Below are 16,092 nucleotides of genomic sequence, written 5' to 3'. Positions count from 1 at the left end.
TGGAGAAAGGCGTTTAAATGGAGAAGGATTTTAATATATAAAATAAAACACTGTGAGTTATACATGCTGAGGTGAATTATTGTCAGAGTGGATGCTAAATGTATAAACTTCAGTTGATGAATGCCAAACAGACACGTGGGATTTTTGTGGTAGTTAAAAACAAAATAATAACAATTTATTTTTAAAAGTTCACAAGCTTTGTTTCAAATAAAACATTTAAAAATCTTTTTGAAACCTTTCATTCAAGCCTTTCACTCATTCACATACACGCTTTCCTTTCTCTCACACAATCCCTCTTGAGCTTTCTTTATTATCTGTATTGATTAATATACATCAACTATGTGCACACCACACTCCAAAGACACCCCTCTCTACCCTGACCCTCAAATTTCCCAGAACTTAAGTACTCTAAACACAGAGAGCACTTAAGACTCTAAGAGTACCTAAAAAGTCTCCCACAATTCCCCCAGTCATTCCCTTATATATCACTCCTCCCCATCCCAAGACATTCTAACTCCGCCCACTCAGGCCAACATTCTAAACTCACCACAGACTTACAAACTGCAGACATACATTTGGGAACTGACTTGTGGGGTGTAACGCCACAGTCCCCCGTCCCCCTTCTCTCTCTCAAACACTGTATTTTCTCAATGACAATGGTGCTTCTAGATCAGGAGTCCAGGGGCCGACAGCTGAGGAGCCCCTAATGGCCACCCAGAGAGTAGCAGGTGAAATGGGCAGTAACAGCAAACTCCCTTTTATCCCTGCAGTCATGATTGAAGGGATTCTAAAATGCCCAACTGCACATGCTCAAAGTTGTTGTTGTTGCTATTATTGTTGTTATATCAGGGTTGTTCAATCATACATCAGGGACATCAAAAGCAGTTATAAAGCACGGATTGGTGGTTTGGGGGATGGGATGTTAAGAGAAACGTTAGCCGTGTGCTTCACAACTGAAGAAATACACAGGGCTGTCTAAAAGGTGAGGTGAAGGTGGGGATGCAGCCATTAACTTCAGGGCCTAAAATTACCTAGCTGTACCACTTCTCATTGGAGAAATTTTGGTTCAGCTCTAGCCTCAGAATTAGGGATGTGCTCCGCTTCTAATCAGACCGGCGAATTAGAAGCGGAGCAGGGGGCTTCGCCTGCCCTTAAGGCGGAGGCGAAGAGGATCGAGGTGAAGGCGGATCCTTCGCCTCGATCTGGAGCTCCACCGGAAAGGTAAGTGGTAAGTCCTCTCCCTTACCTGCCTCCGTCCGCGGTCCGTCGGCGTCTTCAATTGAGCCTGCGGTTCAACCAGGAAGTCTGGGCGGCCCAGACTTCCTGGTTGAACCGCGGGCTCAATTGAAGACGCCGACGGACCGCGGACGGAGGCAGGTAAGGCCCCCCTCCCCCTTGGTCCCTTACCGGGCTCTGCCACCGTCGCCGCATGGGCGGCGATGGCGGCAGGGCCCGGTAAACCTCCCGCCCTCCTCTCCCAGCCTTACCTGGCACCACTCCCCTCCACTGCGGAGCTCCGATTCGGAGCTGGAGCTCCGTGACGAAGAGGAGCGGAGTATGGGCGGAGCGGGCCGACCCAAAATTTTCGGATCGGCCTGCGGGGCGGAGCGGGGGGTCCGTGCACACCCCTACTCAGAATACTCTTAAAAACCAAAAAACAGGGGTGGAGAAAAAGTTTGCTGTCACCATAGAAATCCAGCAGAGGGCACTGACTGACAGCATTACAATGCAGAGAATGATCCAATAGCTTTTTTTAAAAAAATAAACTAAAATCCAGTGTGCCCATTTTGGGGGCATTCTTGTTCAGAACTGCAATGGTGTGCTTGCAGGAGTCCTTCTGCTCAGTTCCTCAGCTTCAAATGGTACCCAAGCAGGCAGAATCATAGAGTTGGAGATCTCGTAGGCCATCTAGTCCAACTTCCTGCTCAATGCAGGAAACCCAAAACTAGAGCATCTCCAACAGATGGCTGTCCTCCTGCCCCCAGTGAGGGACAGCATATCACCCCTCTAGGTGATGTAATTGACTTGTCTTAAAAACCTTTGGAAAGTCTAAAGCAGGAGTCCCCAATGAGGCCCCTGGAGCAGGGCAGGGGCTCCAATGCTGCCCACAAAGCTTTCCACAAAGCGTCCCCCTTCAAATATGCATTTTTAACATAAAACATGAAAAAGTGTAGGGCACCAGGTTCTCCTTCCTGTTACTGAACCTGCCACTGATCAGCTGATTGGTGGGCAGGAAGAGAAGGGAAGAGTTGCTTCTTCCTTCTCTACGGGCATTTGCACACTCTCCCACTCCCCGTTCTTTCCCACTCCCCCCTTTATCTTGTGGTTTCTCTCCACTCCTAGCCTCTAGCCTAGCTACACCCACACATCTTTACGTTGATGTTTCTTTCCCATCCTAGCCTCGCTCTGTCTGTCCCATCTACCCCTTTTCCTTGCTATTTCCCCCTCCCTCCCAGCCTCTAGCCTGTTTCCCCACACATACATACACACCATCTCTTTTGACTAGCCATGCCCCCACAGCAGCCATTATGTGACCAGCCACATCCTCCAGGGAAGCCATTTTGTGGTGGTGCTAGCAGTTCCTCAAATTCCCAAATGTGCTCATGGGTCCAGAAAGATTGGGGAACCCTGGTCTCCCCTATTTACCTGCTTGCCGACACACCCAAAGTATTCTAAAAGGTTAGTGAGATAGGACTTACCATTGCAGAAGCCATGCTGACCCTTCTTCAGCAAAACTTGTCCTTCGATACATACACTTGATCATTTTATCTTTAATAACACTTTCCACCAATTTACCTGAAACAGATGTTAAGCTCAAGGGATTGTATTTTCCTTTATTCCCACCACCCGCTCACCCAACTGGATTCCTTTTTAAAAGCTGGCATTACATGGACCACTTTCCTGTCCTCTTGGTACAGAGGACGATCTTAGGGACACATTACATATTTTTGTTAAAAAACCAGCAATTTCTTATTGGAGTTCTTTAAGAACTCTCAGAAGGATACCACTTCAGGCCCATTTCCATTTCTTATTAGAATGTAAGCCTATGCAGCAGGGTCTTGCTATTTTATTGTTTTACTCTGTACAGCACCATGTACATTGATGGCGCTATATAAATAAATAAATAATAATAATAATAATAATAATAATAATAATAATAATAATAATTGAGCAAGTGTTTTCTCTTAGAACTTCCTTGACATTACTTTTTAAACATGATCGTGGCATGTTGGACACCTTGGTGCATTTCCTGACCCGTGATACACAGGACAGAAGAGTTGCTTTCAGCCAGGCATATGAAAGTCAACTCAAAAGCTTGCAGTCACATCCCAATGGTGTTGGGCCCAATGTGCAGGTTCTAAATTGTAATCAACTTTTAATTCAAGGTTTCTGCCTACAGATCTTCAACCTTTCTGAGGTCTGGGTGCAAGCACTGATTAGAGGATTTTCAAGCATCCTCAAGTTCAGTCCTTGCACTTTGCCTTGTGGAATGCTCATAAAAGCTCATGGCCTTCGCAAGCCCCCATTTCAAAAATCTGCAGAAGACCTGAGTGTCCTCTCCCATTAATTGTCTCATTTTTTCACCAGTCCCATCCCCAATGGGAATGGATGTTCCACTTCTACACTGCTACGTTGATGGGCCTTGGTGGGGATGGGCAGAAGTAGATGAGTGGGCTGGAACGGTGGAGGCAACAGAGACAGCCTTGATCTTGGAGTCAGGCAGATCCTGATTGCTGTCTGTTCCTCATCATACATGATGATTCCATTTCTTGCAACATTCCCAGCACTTACACAGTGTCTATTGCACACTATACTAATGCATTGTGTTACCTTGATTATACTTTGCCACTGACTTCTAGACCTAGGAATAAGCAGGCATTGGCCCTCAACAGCCTGGGCTTTGCTTATCCCAGGTAGCATTGCCTATCTCCCAACATCACCTTCTCCCTCCATATTTTTAAGATCAATCTGAAGTTTCAACTACTTCAGCTTCATCCACAAACAGGTTCTTTTTGTTTGCAGACCTAGAGCTCTGGGATGGCCTTCATTCTGTGGATTTGCATGGTTTTCGCTCTGCTAAGAATTTCAGAGGAACGTCTGTGAAATGTTGGAAGACGAGGTGGTTGACTGGAGTTTTCTATTATGCCATCTCTGATTCTACCCAGAGCTCCCTCAGTAGAAAGCCTTTGATATTCATTTTGAGGGAGGAACTGGTCTTCAGGCACACTTGGGTATAGCCGGATCAGCTCTGAAAGGAAATCCTATTAGGACTCCAGAGCAAAATATTGATGGGGAGTGTCTGGATTGAAGCGCATGCAAAAAGCAAAGAATTTTAGTAAGAACAAGTGGAACCTGCGACAAAATATTGCACCCTATTCAGGGTTCCAAGCCGCTGTTCCCACCAAGCTGGCATTCCCCTCTTCACCTCCTGCATGGTATTCAGTTCCCTTTCATAGAATCCTAGAGTTGAAGGGGGCATTTAAGTTATTGGGTCCAAGCCTACGCTCAGTGCAGGAATTCAGTTGGATAAATTCCTGGAGGAGAAGGCTATCAACGGCTACTAGCCCTGATTGTTATGTGCTATCTCCAGTATTCCAGGCAGTAAGCCTGTGTGCACCAGTCGCTGGGGAACATGGATGAGAGGGTGCTGTTGCATCATGACCTGCTTGCTTATCCCTGGCCAATGGCTGGTTGGCCACTTTGTGAACAGAGTGCTGGACTAGATGGACCCTCGGTCTGATCCAGCATGGCTCTTCTTATGTTCTGAAGCATCCCTGACAGATGGCTGACCAATCTCTGTATCAGACTGTCTCTTTCTACATTCTCTTTCCAACATTCTCTTTCTACATTCCATGACTACTGAGCATGGTCAGTCCTCATTGGGCTTTCTTTTCTTTTTTTAATTTGGTGAGGTTTGCCCTTTCAGTTTTCTTAAAAGCTTGTGTGTGTTGGTGTGTGTGTTACGTGTGCTTCTGCACGACCTCCCTCTTGTTTCCCAGTGCCCCCATTTTGACTACAAACCCGCTGGCACTCGCCAGCTCTGCTCAGTCTTAGAAGGTAGTCGAGCAGGTTCAGTTTTGAATGCAGCTCGTGTAGTTTGGCTGGAGTCGACCATTATCCCTAGTGGTTCTTCTGCCTAATTCCATGTGCTTTACTTTCCATGAGTGCTGGTGCTGCATCTAAATGTGCAGACTCTCCCATGAAGGAGCCAAGGATTTAAGAAGGCAGGTGTGCACCCAACGTTGGTGACAGGTGATGGGAAAGGTTTGAAAAGCCACTGCCACTCAGAGGCTACAGCTAGACGGGGCAATATCCCAGGGATCACCCTGGGATCATTCCTGTGAATTCACATGATCATAGAATCATAGAATAGCAGAGTTGGAAGGGGCCTACAAGGCCATCAAGTCCAACCCCCTGCTCAATGCAGGAATCCACCCTAAAGCATCCTTGACAGATGCTTGTCCAGCTGCCTCTTGAATACCTCTAGTGTGGGAGAGCCCGCAACCTCCCTAGGTAACTGATTCCATTGTCGTACTGCTCTAACAGTCCGGAAGTTTTTTTCTGATGTACAGCTGGAATCTGGCTTCCTTTAACTTGAGCCCGTTATTCCGTGTCATGCACTCTGGGAGGATCGAGAAGAGATCCCGGCCCTCCTCTGTGTGACAACCTTTTAAGTATTTGAAGAGTGCTATCATGTCTCCCCTCAATCTTCTCTTCTCCAGGCTAAACCTGCCCAGTTCCTTCAGTCTCTCTTCATAGGGCTTTGTTTCCAGACCCCTGATCATCCTGGTTGCCTTCCTCTGAACACGCTCCAGCTTGTCTGCATCCTTCTTGAATTGTGGAGCCCAGAACTGGACGCAATACTCTAGTTGAGGCCTAACCAGGAGATCCCAGAAGCAGGGAGGGATGCACAGGGAAGGATGCACAGGAGATCCCGGGAGCAGGGAGGGATGATCCCTCCCTTTCCCCGGGATCTTGCCCTCCACTTCTGCCCACTTTTTCCGCAGTCTCGGGCTGATCCCGAGACCACGGAACATGTGGGCAGGTGTCACAGTTTGTCCCAGCACCTCATGAGTAACTGCAAGGAGCCGGGAACCATGCATGGGGCACAGAGCTCCTCAGGAGCTCTGTGCCCATTGTGGGTGGGGTGGGGAGAGAGGGAATTTTTTTAAAAAAACCCAAAACCTCGCCATTTTTCGCATGAGTGTTCGTGCGCTCCGTCTGCTTTAAAAAACAAAAAACAAAATGGTGGGCACGATGTCATGCACTGCATGTAGACCGGGGTGATGATCTCACCATCATAAAATCGCGAGATCGTCGCCACAAAAACCCCTGATCTAGCTGTGGCCAGAGTAAACTATACTAAGGTAGACGGGCAAATAGTCTTGACCTGGTATAGGCTGGTAGAGGGACATGTTCCAGCGTTCAAATGCACATCCCACCGAAAAGGCAAGGGCAGCGTTTGAGATGGATGCACATCTCATTAAAAGTAATCAACAGCTTGCACATCTAAATGCACATCCAAAGTGTATCCAATTTATGCCAGCAGTTCCTAAAGGCAAGGATATCAGAAATTCCCTGCAGTTTCCATGGATATCTGAAACCATGTGACAAAAAAAGAAGAAGCAGATTCTACAGGAATAAAAAAGGGCAAGTTACCCACATCCCTACATCCTTGTAAATATATGACAGCCAAACAGGCCAAAAGTGATATGTTGGGACTTTAAAATTTATTCCAACATGCTATTTTTTTAAAAATATGCTCAGACTGAGTAGACAGTCTGAACTGTAGTAAAGGCAATATACGTGTAAAAACTTTTTTCATTCACAGTACAGATGTCATTTACAATAAGGGTCACAAACATCAAATGCTGAGTATTTTTTCTCTTTTTTTAAACATTATATTCTGTGCTTTTCACCTGCAATTTTTTTTGCACTCCTATAACCATACAGACATTGCAAGATGCAAATGTAGAAACTGAATTAAAAATAAAAATTACAGGCAAAACTACCAAATTACACTGTACTCTGAGTCTGTACATATTTACAGTACCTTTTTGGAATGTATTGCCATTTTTAAGAACATATAGAAACTTTCTAAAGACTATTCCACTTACAGAATACATACACCTTTTAGAAAAAAAGGCAAATATTTATCTTACATGAGACCATGTATATTAAATTTGCGTACACATCATCAATATTATTAATATTTTACATTACATTTACTAAAGTGAGCATAAGTGCCATAACATTTCAAGAATGAAAACTTGTTTTTATGTCATTAGGACCCAAATTTGGTATTTTCTTAAAAAACATTTTACCTTTTAATTCGCAAATACTGTGCAATAACTGGACAAAACAAAAGTCATAAGGAACACACAATTAAATCAAGTGCTGGAAAAAAAATAAAAGAGGGCAAAAGTATGGGGAAAAAATACAGAATAGAAGGGCTAGATCACAATGCCACACACTTAGCTCAAAAGTGTTTTAACGGTATCAAGAACACAATAGCTTTAATGACTTTGAAAAGCCCGTCTCAATGACTTGTCATTATAAGTTTTTAATGGTGGCGAAAGCTGGGATAGCCAGACATTGGCCCCGTTCAGACAACGTGCTAAACCATGCTGCTTAACCACAAAATGGTTAACGGAATGCATTGACTTTAATGCATTCCATTAATTATTTTGTGGTTACGCAGTGTTGTTTAGCGTGTTGTCTGAACCAGGCCATTGGAAAAGTGGGGTAGGTGGGGCATCCAACTATAAAGACTCAATGGGCTAGATGCAATGCCTTTGGACATCACACAAAACCATAGTTTAATGGAATAAGAATAAGCAGTAAGAAGCCTGGGGCTCACGTTGTCCCTCTTTCCTCCTCCAATGCAGCTGTAAGGAGTTTGGAAGGTTTTTCTTCTGGTTTTGATTAATCACAGCTTGTTGTGTCATTTGAACCCAACAAACTGTGATTAACCAACAAACAAGCCAATTTGAAACCATGGGTTATGAAACTAGCTTGTTTTAATGAATTGTATTTAAGATTAACCACAGTTTAGGGCTTGGTCATAATGCTAAACTGTGGTTTATCTAATTGGAAACTTCTGAACTCCTCCTTGCAGCCATGCTGGAGAAGAAGGGAAGGGTGAGCACAGGAGTCCAAGGCTCATTCTCATCATGCTAAACAGTGGTTTAGCATGACATCTGAATGTGGCCAGAGTCTAGGCATATTTTGGTGATGGAAAAGTTTGTCCACCAAGCTAATCCAGTTGATTTCTTCTTGGTGTGATCACCTTTCCTGGAATACACTGAGGATCCTGACATGCTCTATCCTAGCTGAGTCAATAGTCTTCTATTTGCATTTATTGAGAAGTTATGCTCACTCTGGCATGGCTGTAATCCCCACCCCAACCCCCCAAATGTATCTTGTTGACCTAATCTCAAATTGAGGGAGGGAGATTTTTAGGGGATTTTATTTGGTTACTTTTCTTAGGTTGACTAAAATGCCTGAAAATCCAGCCACAAATATAAACAGCTAACATGTTTTCCTTGCAATTTGTCTTATTTATTTATTTATTTATTTTTGAGAACTGTCAACCATCTTAGGTATAAAGAGCGGATGGTTTTTATTTTATTTTTAAAGAAAAGCTTAAATGAAATCAAATTGAGTCTTACCAAAATTAACATTTCAACACAAGCCAGGAGCTCCAAATTGCCCCTGGAGTAACAGGCAAGCAGGAACAGCCATATTCATTTCAACAGAGGATGGCCCTTGTATTTGCATAGAACACTGACCAATTCTAAAGTGAATAGGACAACCATGATCTTAGAAAAGTCCAAGTGGAGCATTGGATCGTAGCCAGAGTCTTTATTTAGCTTACATCCAAGGACTTTGATTTTACTGGGTTGTGGGATATTCAAACCAGTGGATGTTTTTAACGAGACACTTCATGAACAATGCTAACCCATGCTTTGTCATAATGTCTGATACAAGATCTTCCAACAAAGCATGGTTGCCAAGTGGCCTCCTCACCAGCATCTGAAATCACAATTTGATTGACAGTTTGGATAAGCTGTGACTTGGCATTACATCTGGACCAGCAAACCATGGCCTGTGCCATTTGTCTGTCCTCCAAATCCACTGTTTGGGATAGCATCTACATGTTCTCAAGGAAGGCAAAGGGGGAAACCACACAAACCATGTTTTTTCCTGTACATCTGCAACACAAAACATGGTTTGTAGTCTGAGGCTGTAGTCCCCTTGCCTGGGAGTAAGCCCCATTGAAACCAATAGGGATTACTTCTGAGTAAAACAGGTTTAAGATTGAACTGTAAATTACAGTTAGAACAAACCATGGCTTGGTGCTATCATGGCCAAACCAATGAATTGTGTGATGTCAACTTCATTTAATTCAGATTATTATCAGGCAGATGACCACATCTCTTTGAAACTCTGACCTTTAATGAACAATTGATATAATGACTTTATGCAGCCAAGATTAGTAGGTTAGTGGCTCTCAGAACATTGGAAAACCAGGCATATATATATAGGTGCTTAAATATAAAGTCTTTCATGGATTATAAATCTAGTAATAAAGCACTTTGAAAATAAGAAGCAATCAAGTCTCATTGATCCCATCAACATTTTAATATATATACTTTTTTTTGTCTCTTTGGCCTGTAAATGGATAAAAATAGGAAGCGATCTCTGAAATACTAAAGGGAATGTGCAGAAACAAACAAAAATAGAGTCCTCACCCCAGCAAACATAATTCTCAAGGGTTTTGATGCAAAATAGCCTTGTAGAAAATGATGACGATGATGATGATGAACTCAAAGATTAGCCAAAGTAGAAAGCAATTCTAGAAATAATCTACAGAACGTACAATCCAATCATATGCATATTTACTCTGAAGTAAATGCCATTATGTTCAATGACATTTATTCCTAAAGGTGTATAGGACTGCAGACTTAGGATGTGTATAAGTATGTGGCATGTGTTTAAATCCTTTGTTGCAAACGCAATTAAAACGTTATCTCTGCAAATGAATAAATGGTGGAATCTGTCAGATCTCCTTGGACTGAGAACACAAGAGGGGACAGTTTGTGGCCAGGCTGTCTCCTTAGGCGTTCGTTGTAGCACCGCACTGTGGGGTCCATGCAGTAGCTCTGCAATTGACCCGGAACCTTTACTTTCAGTGGGGCAATTTAAGTGCTTTGGGTTAAGCACATTCTTAAGGCTTTGCTAGGTCTGCCTAGAGTGCTCAGCACCTTGTAGTTTGAGCCCTTAGTATGTTTAGTAGCTTGCCATAAGGAGAGCCAGCTCCACCTGGCCAGCAGCCAAGTGCACTTGGTCGGCCACCAAGAAATGCCCCAGAGACATCCAGGAGTCTGGTCGGTTGACAGGGAAGATGGGTGGAAGGAAATCACAACATTCCATTATTTGCCTGCATTGCGCAGTATCTCAAGACTCATTCACATGTGAGGTTTAAACAGACTTTGGCTTCAATTGGTCTATAATGGGAATGTAAAACGAAAGAAAACAACGAACCTAGGCAAGAATGTCAATTCGATTCCTTTATTTTCTTTCTCTCTCTCCCTCCCTTCCTGGAATCGCAACTGGCACCAATAGTGCAAGTGAGGCACAAGGCCCATTTAAACCTCGTGTGTGATAACTTAAGGCTTGGAAAGCTGCCATCTAAGCTACATCAAGCCAAGGTTGGAGACCCTGACATTGCAAAAAGAGGGATGTGTGTGGAATTGTCTGTCTCAGGCAGATACACTGGCTTGAATGTTCAGGAAATTGGCACTCTGCATCAGATCCCAACTAGAAAGAAAAGGAGTGTTCAAGTATAGCCATCGGTACAAGGATAAGGGGACAAGACGTTATCACCCCAAGCCACAGTGCTTTGGCACCGTGTCTTGGGTGCTCTGCCTGTCAGCTTATTCAAGCAGCACTGTGATCCTGTGCCAATACACCTTGGTCCCCATCCCTTGTCCCCCAGATGCAAATGCCCTTAGTGGAATAATATGCAGGTGGAAGGGTTCCATTTGTGGTGCTCGCCTGCCCCGTTGGATGCCTGTTTGCCCTGCAACGTGGACAAAACATCCCTCAACAAAATCATAAGAGGATAAAAAGGTACAAGAGCAAATATACCCAGATAGTTATTGTTATTAGTTCTGAGTCGTTTACGGATTCCATCGGAAAATGGGAAGGAAACATGACTTCCAGTGCACCCAAACGGGGGAGGAAGAGAGAGTGAGAAGAAGAAAAATAATAATTGGTGGCTGAAAACTGAGCGCCATGTTGCATTGGATCTAGCCCCAAAACAAAAGCAGGTACACTTAGAGCATGAACGGATCGTAGCTGTTCAGGTGTCCAATAATGCCTCGTGCACAATTTCAATATGGAAAACCATTTGGTCCGCAAACGGCAGCATGGAAAGCAGGTTAGTGATGGAGGGAGGGGAAGGAGGGGAAATAAACCATCTGAAATGGCAGGGAATTCAACGCCACGTGGAGACGAGGTGCTGCTTTCTAGCCATGCCCACAGAGGTTCTGATCCAGGGCTTGCTCCTTCAACGAAGGTGGTGGGTAACGTTGTGGATCCTTTGACATTAACGTGAGTGTGGTACAATTTCCGTTGGAGCCAGACTTCAACCCAAAGTGAGCTATTCATACCCCCCCCCCCGACCTGTTGAAAAAGAGGGTTGTATTGGACCTTCGATAAGGCCTCTGGTTAGGTAGGGGACTCCAGTGCAGACTCCATAGCAAAATCATTCTGTTCCTTAGCACTGAAAGAGGTATTGGAAGCGGAAGTAAACAACGGAAAAACATTGTAGACCATGAATAAAGTTTTCCAGTGAACTCTGAAATTCCAGCGTTGGTTTGGTGACCTTCACAAGTTCAATGTCATTTTGACCCTCAAGATAATCACCCCCACAAAGCAAAAACAGCATTCTGTTGTCATTAAGTTACCTAATGCAACACATGAACTGATACATCACATCAGAAGATTATTCAATTCAGACTGTTACATGACAACAGTTCACGGCTTAAGCCTGCCTTAAAAAAAAAAATCTCATTCAAGATTTCATTTTATTTGCACTTTTGGGGGTGGGGCAGGAAACATGCATGTAATAAATTGGATTATCTCCAAAATAAGAAAGGATGGATCCATTGGTTAAATATTTGTAGAACTGGCTTTGCCTAGTTAATTGTGAAAAGTGTTTGTACAGACTCTGTACAGAACAAGGGGCTCTCCAAATAAGCAATGCCCTTTCTGTCTCCCAGAATAAATATTTGTTTTAACAGTTGCTCTTTTGAGATGGTATTAACATGGCAGAGCTGGATGGCTCTGGCATGATTATTTATATACGGCATCACAGTTTGGTTAACAGTTGGGGCTACTGTACTCTTTCCAATGGCTTCTTCTTTTTTCAATTGTACTATGAACAAGTTAACCAAAGAAAACACAAGCCTGTTTGCTGAGCATTTGCCATTGCAACCTATTGATTGGAAATGCTAAAAGGCCCACTACGTAACATAGGCTAACAATTGTAGTATTTCATTCAAATTGTGGGGGGCGGGGGTGGAAGGATAAAATATGCAAACATTTTAAGTTAAGCTTCTTATTTTCTTCTTTGTTGTCTCTGTGCAAGTCACACATATGGGTAGGACTGAATAAAGGTGGACATGTCTAAGTCTAATGCCGGAACGAGAAATCAGCTATGTTTGGGGCTGAAATAAAAACCATAAGCATGAACTTAGCCTTGATTGATGGGGAAATCCCCATTCATGGCTTGAACCATAGCTGAATTCTGGGTTCCCCTAGCAGGGTTTTCCCCAACTCGGTGGCCTCCACAATGCTTTCGGCTGCAACTCCTGTCCCCACCAGCCAGCGTGGCCGATGGCCACGCTGGCTGAAGATGCTGAGAGTTGTAGACCAACACATTCTAGAGCAAGGGTCCCCAACCATTTTATTTATTGCATTTTTATACTGCCCAATAGCTGAAGCTCTCTGGGCAGTTCACACAAAAAAGGAAATTGGGAGCCATGGTTCATGATTGGGACTTGGAGAAACGGCTATGAGCATCACCTGAAAATGGCTCTGACGGAGGATGTGGTTAGTCACAAAATGGTGACCATGGGGAGACTGGTTCATCGAAGGCGAGCTGAATTGCTTGGGGAGGATGGGGAAGTAGCAAGGCAAAGGGATAGAGGGGAGAGAAAGAACAAGGCTAGAGGCTATAATGGGAGAGAAAGAACAAGGCTAGAGGCTATAATGGGAGAGAAAGAACAAGGCTAGAGGCTATAATGGGAGAGAAAGAACAAGGCTAGAGGCTATAATGGGAGAGAAAGAACAAGGCTAGAAGCTATAATGGGAGTGAAAGAAGGATGCCCTAACATTTTCCAATGTGTACATTAATTAAAAAAAATATTAATGGGGCAGCGAGTGGAGAGCTTCATGGGCACCATTGGAGGTCTCTGCAGGCACCAGGTCGGGGGCTCCTATTTAAGACAGTGTTGGTTTGTGGAAGGCTGCTCTATCAGACCCATGTAGAAGACTGCACGGAGCACCACTTGAAGGATCCCAATCACAGGTAAGCAGCCTGTTTATTTCTCCGCAGCCCTTCACAATTTTCCAAAAATGGGGTCAGCGGAGATTTTCAGTGTAGGAAAAATGGGGTGGGAGGGGTTTTAATTGATTTATCATTATTTTTTAAATGCTTCCAAAGCTGAGAGTTGATTTCACAGACTTGAGAGCAGGTTTCCAAAACGCGAGATTTCAGGGGCGCAAAGGGTCCAGAGTCCACAGCCGAGAGCCTCGGGGTCTGGCGGCTGCCGAAAGGCACCCCGTGGGGATTGTGCGTATGTGTGAAAGCAGCAGCCCGTCATGGAATGTCAATATTAAAGCAAGTGTGGTTGCTGGAAAGCAAAGAACCACGACCTCAGCCTCAGAACAATTTTTTTTACATTCAATATATTCGTTTCCTTGCAAATTCAGCAATTTTTTTTTTTTTTTGAGGGGGCATTTCTGTGTGACCCTTTTTTTTTAAAAAAAAAAAAGTGCTTTTGAGGGTTGTATATAAGGGACGCACATTCTGAGATCCTTGTGTGTTTGGGGTGAGGTTTTCCCCCGTTTTTTTCCCCCCACCACCACCATCGGGGCTTCCCCAGACAAAATAAGTGCTAGTTTCATTTACAATTCAAAAGTAAACACTTTGTTTCTCCCTCCCCCCCCCTTAATGCAATCACAGCTGTCCTTAAAGCACATTTATAGGCAACCAGAGTTATGCAAAGGAGAAAAAGAAGAAGGAATAATTATAAAATAACAAGCATTTTGCCACATATTAAATAAAGCAAGTAATAAATAGGGGCATCTTTTTGCAGGGGGGGGGTTTGTAACTGTCTGTACATGAGAATAGGGTTTGTCCCCCACCCCAACATCATTCGATTAATATCATTTAAGAGGTTTTCAGTGCAGCCTTTGGAAAAAAAATCTTTACCCTTTCCTATCTGCATTGGTCAAGCCCATAGGAACAGACACTGTCATGACAATGGGAGGTGCAGTCTAATAAACCCCTTTCCTAAATTTTCTAAAAAATAAAATAAAATTTAATTTTTTTAAAAAAACCATAGCTTCTATGTGTTTGTGTATTTCAAGCAACGACAATGACAACACAAAAAAGGCATAGAAAAAGGCACAGGTAACATGTGGAAATAATACCAGACTGAAACGAAGAGGAAGTGGGGGGGGGGAATAAAACCAAACAAAACGGCAACAGTGTCTGTGGGTTGGTCATATTCTAGAGAGTCGTTCCTTTAGCAACGATGATTCTAAAACCAAGAGCGGTGACCAAGGTCTGTTCTCGTTTGACTTGGGAAGCCGGCGACAAAAGATGGCGGGCGGGTTCAAGTACTTCTTGGATGGTTATCCACTTGCCTTTCTGGTAGGCCGAAGCCTGCTTGCTCCAAGGGCGGGCTTCTCCTCCTATGCGCCCCCCCTTGCGGGGCTGGCTCTCCTGAGAGGTTCCTTCTCCTGACGGAGAGCGGGCCGGAGGACTGGCTGGATGCGGGCTCCAACAAGCAGCCGGTGCTGCTGCTCCTGTCCAGCGTCTGCGTGGGGAATTCTGAGGGGAAAGTGCAGGTGGGTTCAAAAGAGGTGCTTCGGCTGCTGCGCTTTTTCTTCCCCTTCACGCCTGAGAGTTCTTCCCTGCTGGCCAAAGGCTCAAGAGAGGGCTCTTCCCTTGGGCAGGAACTCTCTCGGGGGCCCGCACGGGTTTCCGGCTCCGAGCCGCCAGGTTCGGCACATGTTTTTACCCTGTATTCCTCCTCCTTGGCTGCCTTTTGCCGACGCTCGCTAGTCCTAACTTTCTCTTCCGAGTAGCTGCTGCTCTGAAGCGGTGGGGTTGCTGATGATGAAGGAGTGTCGTGGAGGTCTTTGGCCTCTCCGCCCCTTTCTTTAGTTTGGCTGAATTCGGAGAAGGGACCGCCCGGTGCAAAGTAGCTGGCTTGCAGGGACATCACTGACCTGTGCCCCAAGCTGGGGTGGCTGCTGGGTCTAGCCTGGACCATCTGGATGCCCCCAATTGGGATCATAGGGCACGGGCTCCTGGGTAGCTGCTGGGAGTGCAATGGGAGATGACTGAAGATATAGTCTTCCACTCGGCTTGGAGCATGGACGTGTATCTCATGGGGCGATTGCAAAGGTCGTACACAGAGATGCTGAGCGATGCCCGGTGAACTTCTAGGGCTCCTGGATTCTGTCTTCTGTAATGACAGGGGGTGGGGTTGATTTTGTTTTAAATGTCAATCAGCTTATGAGGTTGGAGCACATAGAGCAAAGATGCAGAACTCAGGTCCAGGACCCAAATCTGTCCCTCCAAGGATCCTAATGTGGCCCTCCAGGTTTCCCCAGATGGCCACACACCCTTTTTCCTGGCCCCATCCCCTTTCCCAATTCCTCACAGGGCCACACACCCTCCCCTCTCCCTCTCCCATAATGCTGGAACCCAATGGGGTCATCCCATGAAGCTGATTGGTGGGAGATTCAGGACAGATCAAAGGAAGGACTTCTTCACAGTGCATAGTT

The 16,092-nt window shown here is 44.7% G+C and overlaps 2 protein-coding genes across 2 annotated transcripts in view; one reads left to right on the top strand and one right to left on the bottom strand.

Annotated features, from left to right (window-relative positions):
- Positions 1-16,092, top strand: part of FABP3 (fatty acid binding protein 3) — a 414,574-nt gene that overhangs the window by 36,782 nt on the left and 361,700 nt on the right. The gene's annotated exons all lie outside the window — the stretch shown is intronic.
- HIVEP3 (HIVEP zinc finger 3) overlaps positions 14,632-16,092 on the bottom strand; it is a 49,798-nt gene continuing 48,337 nt past the window's right edge. The window contains exon 6 of the mRNA XM_063139928.1: positions 14,632-15,770. Coding sequence (XP_062995998.1) covers positions 14,913-15,770 — 858 coding nt within the window. The 3' untranslated portion in view covers positions 14,632-14,912. The remainder of the gene's footprint in view (positions 15,771-16,092) is intronic.

Source organism: Elgaria multicarinata, chromosome 13, assembly GCF_023053635.1.
Source record: "Elgaria multicarinata webbii isolate HBS135686 ecotype San Diego chromosome 13, rElgMul1.1.pri, whole genome shotgun sequence".
Lineage (NCBI taxonomy): Eukaryota > Metazoa > Chordata > Lepidosauria > Squamata > Anguidae > Elgaria > Elgaria multicarinata.
This window is presented reverse-complemented; position numbering and strand designations above follow the sequence as displayed.